The sequence below is a fragment of the Papaver somniferum genome, chromosome 7, assembly GCF_003573695.1.
Source record: "Papaver somniferum cultivar HN1 chromosome 7, ASM357369v1, whole genome shotgun sequence".
NCBI lineage: Eukaryota > Viridiplantae > Streptophyta > Magnoliopsida > Ranunculales > Papaveraceae > Papaver > Papaver somniferum.
Genome location: NC_039364.1, coordinates 237688314 through 237696677, shown reverse-complemented (window position 1 = coordinate 237696677; position 8364 = coordinate 237688314). Strand labels below are relative to the sequence as shown.

At 36.1% G+C, this 8364-nt stretch overlaps 1 protein-coding gene across 3 annotated transcripts; it reads left to right on the top strand.

Moving 5' to 3' along the window:
- The first annotated feature begins 652 nt into the window (after positions 1-652).
- Positions 653-4165, top strand: LOC113293547. 3 transcript variants are annotated; one of them, XM_026542157.1, is made up of 4 exons: positions 653-769; positions 2474-2587; positions 3628-3804; positions 3961-4165. In XM_026542157.1, the coding sequence occupies exons 1-4, from the start codon at positions 738-740 to the stop codon at positions 3992-3994; spliced, it is 357 nt and encodes a 118-aa protein (XP_026397942.1). In that variant the 5' UTR covers positions 653-737; the 3' UTR covers positions 3995-4165. The 3 variants fall into 3 exon arrangements, with proteins under 3 accessions (XP_026397942.1, XP_026397941.1, XP_026397943.1); XM_026542156.1 differs by having other exon boundaries at positions 3951-4165; XM_026542158.1 differs by having other exon boundaries at positions 3935-4165.
- The last annotated feature ends 4199 nt before the right edge of the window (positions 4166-8364 follow it).

The following is an 8364-nucleotide window of genomic DNA, read 5'->3' as shown; positions in this document are numbered from 1 at the left end:
GAAAGTCAACGTCAGTTCGGCTACATTACTTAAGACAGCTTCTTGTGTGTGAAAAACAAAGGCTTTATGAAATGGCTAAATCCTCTTGTTGAGTGAATCTAACACCACGAACTCTGGGAGGCACTTTTGGAGATGATTTGAAAGTGAAGAATGTGTAGAATGTGTGAATTTAGAGTTGAAATGAGGAGTATTTATAGAATTCAAAAAATGTAGCCGTTGGATCACAAGATTTTTCAGCCGTTCAGATTGAGCCGTTGGCGCATTTGGGTCACACGCTGGCGTTTCTAAGATGCACGCTGGCGCTTGAAGTAAAACCGCGTGTTGGTAGTACAAGCGTTGGCGTTTTAGCTTCACACGCCAGCATTTATGGCAAGTTTGCCCGGCCTTATCACAAGCGCGCTGGATGATCCATCTCGACGTTCAAATCAACAAATATCAACAAATATGTTGATTTGAACATCCATTTTTCATGTTTGTTGATTCCTTAGTGGGAGCAAAATAATATAAACTTGGAGTTTGTTCATTTCATAGGAACCGCTGGATAGGAAGCTGATGTGGGTCTGACTCGTAACCTGACTCGATACGAGTCAGATGTAAGACGCTTTACACAGCGGACTCGATCTAACTCCTGATAAACCCCTCCTGACTCACTTTTCATTCTTCGTTTTCACTCTTGAAGTTCACTTCAGAGACAAATACGAAACCGTAAGAATTGTTTTTGAAGATGGCGACGAAGGATGGAGAAGCCATGGTTTGAAGATCATCTCAGGTGTTTCTCCTCTTTTCTCATTCTGACTTTCTGTATCTGGTGGATTTTTTTCCAGGGTTTAAGAAAAGTTCCCTGTTACTATTATCAATTCCATTTTCTGATGTTGTTTTTAATAATGGGTTTTGATTGGATCGAAATTTTTTATTTGCTTCTCAAAGGATTTCGACAATTTGGTGTATATGTAGTTATGGTTTTGTGGTGTTCATCATCTGTTTGTTTTATTGCTGTAATGGAATTTTAGTTGACTGAATGTTTATTCCTGCTGCTTCTCCATCAAAATTTCTTCTTTTTCATTAGTGGGATTCAATGATTTTTATAAGTTTTCAATCTGAGAGTGGACAGCTAATGCGTTCCACTTATTGAACAGGGTTCTGTGGTCGGTCCGTGACCCCTGGATGCTGAAGGCGTCCTTAGGGTGATCTCGTAGTTCCAAAGATGGTTTACTAATGATTGAATCAGCAAAAACATTTTGGTCATACAATGGATTAGGTAGAATTGCAACTGACAACATTTTAGACATGACTGAATTAATTTTCTTGGTAGTGATTTATAATCTCTGTAGGACTCGTGCCCAACACTATGTTCATTGGTAGATTATCTACTTGGGAATTTTTAATTAGATTGTGTTCTCAACTTTTAGTTATCCACAGTGTTCAGATTTCAGTAATTCGGGATAACTGAAATATGTTATGTTGATAAATTACTATTTTTTCTTAGATAACTGAAATATGCTAATTTTATTTTTGCTTAATTAATTCACATGAGCCAGGAAAGAGACTTAACAACTGTTACTTCATATCTAATGGCTTTCACGTAGATACTTATGCTGAAATGTCCAAATTTATAACTACTTAATTCACTGATTATGTGCATGTGTGTATTCAAATTGATCTCTCTGTAGTCTTGATAAGTAATTGAGTAAATTTCCCTATAGTTTGGTCACCGCCTTTATGCAATACTCTTTTATGATGGCTGAGATGTGTAGTAGTAGTATCACACTGCATCGTTAACTATAGTAGGAAACAGACTCTTTGATCTATTATGTCTCATGCAAAACTTGAAGTATCAGGGAAGATATTGGGGGGTGTACTATTTAGTTTCCTCTTGCATTTAGCTAAACTTCTTGTTAAATTATAGCCAAACAGCGTAATTCTATGCTTACTGCTTATGTTTCTTGTAAGAGTCTATTTTTCAAACTGCAGTTCTTGTTCTGTGTATGGCTAGAATATAAGAACCTGATAAAATTATATCTGATTTTGGCAAAATGATGGCATGTAGACTGTGGCTTCTATGCGTAATTCATTGGTTTCTCTGTGTTTCTATACTCGAAACTCTTGCCTGTTTTCTTACTTGTATATTGTAAAAGAGACTCTTAGTGTCTATAACGACTGAGTTTGACCGGAAACGACTATGGAAAATAAGACTCTCCCAGAATCCCAGTGTTTCCAACTTAAGTATTTGAAAATGTAGATTTTTGGCATAGAGGATTGACTGCTTCATACCAAATTTGATTAATTACTACCCTCCAAATTTTCAGTTCTTCAACCCCCTTAACTCAAAAGATCAAAGTTTTAGTTAAAAAAATTTGTTTTTTTCTCTGTTTTAGGCTTTTTTGAATCTTTGTATATGTAGTAGATTTGTGATTTCTGATCTTTCTTGTTGTTTTTTTCGTTATTTTTTTTTTGTTGTTGTTGTTGATTGCAGTGAGAGTAAAAAAGCTCACAAAAAAAGGCAAAAGAAGAACAGAAAGGAAAAGGCTAGAGCTAGATTACAGAAATTCCAAATTGAGGAAGAGGCTAATGAAATCACTACATCAGGGTATATCTGTTTCTTCATTTATGCTATTTGATTTACTGAAATTAGCATCCAATCAAAAAAAAAATTAAGTGCAGTAACATTTTGGTGTGTAATCTAGACGCACCCATAATTAAGCAAACCTCACATTGATTCACACATCAGATGATTGAAACTCTCTTCCTTATGACACAATTAGATGCATCTTGAAGCAGTTGGAATTCCTCTTTCCATCATATTCTTATCACATTCTCATCAGAAGCGCAAGCTCCACTTACCAATTTCTACATTTGACTTGCCATCATATTGAGTTAAAAGTAAAAGTACCACTGGATTTCCACAGTTGATCACCATTTTCACTAAATTTTGCTACATTGTTGGTGCATTTGTCTGATATGAGATTGGGGATAGATGATTGTCGAAGAGACAAAGTTGTCTATCTTTCCATTTGTTAAATTTTCAGTTTTTGTTGTTCAATAAGCATATTGATTGATCGACTTGTGTTGAATTTGATTGGTGCTGTAAATTATAGTTGGGAAAATATATTTTGTTTGCATTATTCTAGTAATTTTCAAAAGCAATTTGTTGTCTTTCTATACCACACGACTGGATTTTAGTGTGTCGTTAGTATCTCTACTCAGTTTCAGCTGATTGAATTAAATCACCGGTCATTCTTGATAAACGTCCAGATGAAGGGGAGATTGGACCATCTCTGTATCTCATAGCTCAGATGTCCTCTCAAATGATTTGGTTTTTTTTTCCCCAATGTGTTTAATCCAGCTTTTTTTTTTGTTTCACAATTTTGGAAATGATTTACAAATTACCAGTCTAAATTCACTTCATTAGTTGGAACTGGTAAGTCACTAATATCCATGCCTATAGAAATTAAGTTTCAGTACTGATTTGCATTCGTCGATGTGTATCAAAGAACTAACCTTACTTTGCATAGACCTGCTTCCCTGCATCAGAATTGAGTGTTTGACCAAGAGGTGTAACAAATATAGATTTTATCTCCTGTTCCTACTACTCCAGTAGTACATTTAAGCTCATTAAGTGCTTTGCAGCCCTATCGCAGAAGAAGTTGAGATTCGTAAGCTCGAGCACGACCCTTCCTCAAACAGTACTTGTGCATCTATCTCCGAAGAAGATCTCGAAGAACTGATGATTTCCATCAAGAAAGATCCATATTTGAAACCTATTTTAGAAGATATTGAGATTGGTGGTCCAATCGTAATGATGAGGTATTAAGTTATACTTTTGTCTGAGTTTGAGAGTTTAACAACTTGTACATTCTTAAAAATAACATGTATTAATTTGTTCTAAATATTGGTTCTTTTTAACTTGGGGGTTGACTGGTCACATGTTTCTAAGTACTTGAATGATCCAGAGGTTTTCAGAAGTTGGCGCAGGCTATGGGTTTTGGAGTTTTAGGAGACAATGTTAGTCCGGTTGAAGATAGTGCTGCATCAAATGCTGATGCAGAAGATTATACTGCCAAATAGGTTGAGGCGATTCTTATCAGTAATTCGTTTTTTTTTGAGCTATTTCATCTTTCCTTGTATATTGTAGCTTGTTTAAAATGCATATATTTTCCCCTTTATTGATCGGCATTATCTTTTAGTACAAAATATTAAAATTACCAAATAAATAAATATTATTAATAAAATATTATTTATCTTAATTAAATCCATAAAAATCATTAATAAAGATCAAAGATATTATGTTGTTCGTTGTGGTAAAAAGCTAATAAACTTTTACTAAATTTTAATTCTCCCTCTCTGGTACTCTTGGTTTTAGCATTCCTTGTTCTCAATTCTCGCCAGCATTTCATTGCCATTCTTCTCAGTAGTAGGGAGCATACCACTACCGTTGCGAATAAATAAGGTAGCCCAATCCCCGCCCACATACCAAAAAGTATTACTAGGCATAGCGCTTCGTCATGATTCGCCTTATCATCAGCTTGCCTTAGTAATACAAGAACATTATCATCAGTGATTCATCACTACTACTTATGTTTCCATCAATTCTTTCTTTCCTTGTACAGATTAAAGTCCCCTCTTGAATCCATCCAGTGTTGGTCTGTATATATATATATATATGACCATCCTCTTCTTCTTCTTGATTCGTATTCCGATAAAGATATTTAAGTACTACACCATCAGAATCAACAAGATATAAGTTACCAGTTGTGTCCAAGCTCAATGTTGCTGGACCCTTAATATCATCATGTGACACTAGTTTTAAACTCTCACCAGTTTGATACCCTTGATCTCTAAAAGCATCCATATTGGATATAGCAACCAGACCATCAGTAGTTTTAAGAAAATCTTACAAAATTTATATTAAAATCTTCATATATTATATCTTTATTTTTTTTGCAATGCTTTCAACGTGGTTCACAGGTTTGTTATCTTGATATCGAGAACACTTTAACATTAGATGTAGTGCCTCATTGTTTGTTGATGCACCTCAAGTCAATCAAATTTCAAGACTTTAAAGGGCAATTCATTTCCCTTAGGTTGCACTTTTGTGCTGGTATAATTGGGAATGCAGCCCGAACGGTCAACGGAAGAAGGTGGCATCAGTCCCAAACGTCGTTCATTCATTCAGTGCAGTTGCTGATCAGGAAAATATAATTTATTTCATGCTTCCTATGCTAAGATACATAGTAGAGCTTATATAATGACTTGAAGGAAAAATACAGTAAACTAAAACAAGATAGTAAATAAATAAATAACTAAACCCCCAAACACCAGCCCATAGACGGCAGCTAATGGTCTCTATTAGTGCTACTTCTTGGTACTTGAACTTGAAACTTGATCATGTCCGGTGGAAGTAGATGCTGGTTGGACTTGCTGTTGTTGTTCAGGTTGGACTTTTGGCGGCAATTCTTTTTCAGTTAACCAAGTCTTGTGACTGTTGTGATATTTGAATTCAAAATGATCTCTTGATACTTTATTAACAAGTGGAGATCTGAGTGTTGAATACCTTTTTATTTTTTCAGGCATTTGAAGAGGAGGACCTTTTGATGAATATGATGAGATTTCCTGTGTTTTTGCGATTGGCTTTTGAGATTCAGTTGATGATTTACTCGCAGAACTATTCTTTGGATCCATTATGATTTGGTTTTTCATGTACTCTCTACAGAAGCGGTAGAAGGTCTTTTTATACGTAAAAAAAAAAATAGTATATCTTTTTGAATGATACAAAAACTGATTTATTGAATCTTTGAACTTTGAATTTTTTTTTTTTTTACTTTCTTATAGAAGCTTCAAGGACTTCTTCTACAAAGTGAAACAATTAAGAGATGTGTTATAGTAGACGTATTTGGAGGTTTCAATTTCCATTTTCCAAACAGGCAGGCATGGCCAACTTCCCCCTACCCTCTTCATGACCACAAATATGTCAGTTTATGTGCTTTCTTTTTCTGGAAGCTGTAGCATGTGCTTAGACCAGTCAAGCTTTATCTTAGCTCCATTAGAAGTTCTACAAACGAGCCCAGCTCCTAGGTAACCTAGAATTCCCCTGCAGCACCATCAAAGCACAATAACAACTGATTTTCACAAAAAGAGATGCCAAGAACAAACATGCCTAACGATATTAACTGGTATGAAACCTATGCTCAGAGATTAATGGATTCCTTCAATGGAAAAAAAATGTAGCTATAGTAATCTTGTTATGACAAGGTTTTATGTTATCAAATCAAGCAGCATATATACCTTGTAAGATAAGAAAAATTATCAGTAACCCTTTATATGAAGAGTGCAGTTGGTTCAATATACTCCAACCCTCACCTATGTTTTAGACAGACGTTCATATCTTCTCATGTATAAACTGCAGATAATGTCTTCACTTCGACGTGAAAGCCGAGATGAGATGTTGGAGAAAATTGAACCCAACTGCATCACATCATAGCAGTGTGCAACTGGTTCAATTTCCTGCAACTCTCACCTGTGAGTTCAACATGTTCATATTTTCTCCTTTATTAATAATCGACATAATCTTTTCTTCGACATGAAAGCCGGAGATGAGATGTTGGAGGAAATTGAACCCAACTGCACCAGATTGTAGCAGCATGCAACTGGTTCAGTTTCCTTCAACTCTCACATGCCACTTCAACATGTTCATATGTTCTCCTTTATTGATTGACATAATCTTCTCTTCGACATGAAAGCCGGAGATGAGATGTTGGAGGAAATTGAACCCAGCTGCACCAGATTGTAGCAGCATGCAACTGGTTCAATTTTCTGCAACTCTCACCTGTGACTTCAACGTGTTCATGTTTTTCTCCTTTATTGATCGACATAATCTTTTCTTCGACATGAAAGCCGGAGATGAGATGTTGGAGGAAATTGAACCCAACTGCACCAGATTGTAGCAGCATGCAACTGGTTCAATTTTCTGCAACTCTCACCTGTGACTTCAACGTGTTCATGTTTTTCTCCTTTATTGATCGACATAATCTTTTCTTCGACATGAAAGCCGGAGATGAGATGTTGGAGGAAATTGAACCCAACTGCACCACATTATAGCAGTCTGCAACTGGTTCAATTTCCTTCAACTCTCACTTCCAGTTTTATGACTTTTTGGTTTCGCCTTTCCAGTGTGTGTTACTAATTACAGTAAATGCTGGACGTAAGACATTGGAGAAAACTAAACTGAAGACTGATAAGGGTGATAATCACTATCAGTTTAGTTTTATCCAATCCTTACTTCCAAGATTTACATCCTTCTTTTTGCTCATAAGTGAAAGTTCGAGGTGAGATGTTGGAGGAAACTGAACCACATCTTAGACTGTCACTTAGAACTGGTTCATCTCCCTACAACTCTCAGTTACAACTCTTTAACACTTTTCTTTGTTAAGCTTGATCTGCATTGAATAAACTTACAGTGTGCTCTAACACTATTTATAAGCAGCGATCCTGCTTTTCAGAAGGCAAAAATTACATGTTTCTGAAATCTCAACAGAAGATACAAATAAAGCATGTTGGTTTTACTTTACTTGAAAATGTATTCCCGAGTACATGTTGGTTTTACTTTACTTTATTGGTGGCCAAGAAAACTAGAGACCTAGAGGGTGAGCTGCAGAAGTCTCAATGAGAAGGCATTTTTGCTTGGCAATAAGATAAAGAGGCAGTTAAGGTCTCCTAACCTTGAAGAGTGGTTTAAATTTGACCCGCATTTCAGAATAAGGTAAAGAGGCAGTCAAGGGCACCTAACCCTAAAGCCTGCCCTTCCTGCCAAAGGAGTTTCATCGTCCCTCTTTTCCACCCTCCAGCTCCCAGGGTTGCTCTTTTCGACTATCATGTCCACCACTTACTGGCAATTTTGATCCTCAACATTATCGCGCAAAGCCCGGCAAAGTTTATGAATAGATAGGGTCACCAAAACGTCCAGTGTTACTAATTACACTCTGCTTTTGTTTTGGCTCTCTCTTGCACACATCACAATCAGATATATGTTACAAATAATCACACCATAGTAACACTTCATCCCCACAATGGGACCCTAATATTCAAATTATGGTTCTCTACAAACAAACAAAAAAGTTTTAAAAAATGGAGGAAATAAAATTCCAAAAGTATATGGAAGATAAATCTCGGAATCAGCTACCCAGATGGTCATTCGTGGCTTCCCTTGTTGATACACTCTTTTGATGAGATCTTCACATACAATGTACATTAATGACAGAAAGAAAAACTACATGTACTGAGCCAAACATTGTTTGCAGAAATCAAGTACAGAGAGTGCATTTGCATGCAGTGCCTGCACAAAGCAAAGTAACAGAATTTCGTTAACAA

Coding starts and splice junctions, on each gene's coding strand:
- LOC113293547 (XM_026542156.1), top strand. CDS start 738: ATGGAGAAGCCATGGTTTGAAGATCATCTCAG. Junction 770..2,473: donor TGGTTTGAAGATCATCTCAG/GTGTTTCTCCTC, acceptor TGTTGATTGCAG/TGAGAGTAAAAAAGCTCACA. Junction 3,805..3,950: donor GGTCCAATCGTAATGATGAG/GTATTAAGTTAT, acceptor TGAATGATCCAG/AGGTTTTCAGAAGTTGGCGC.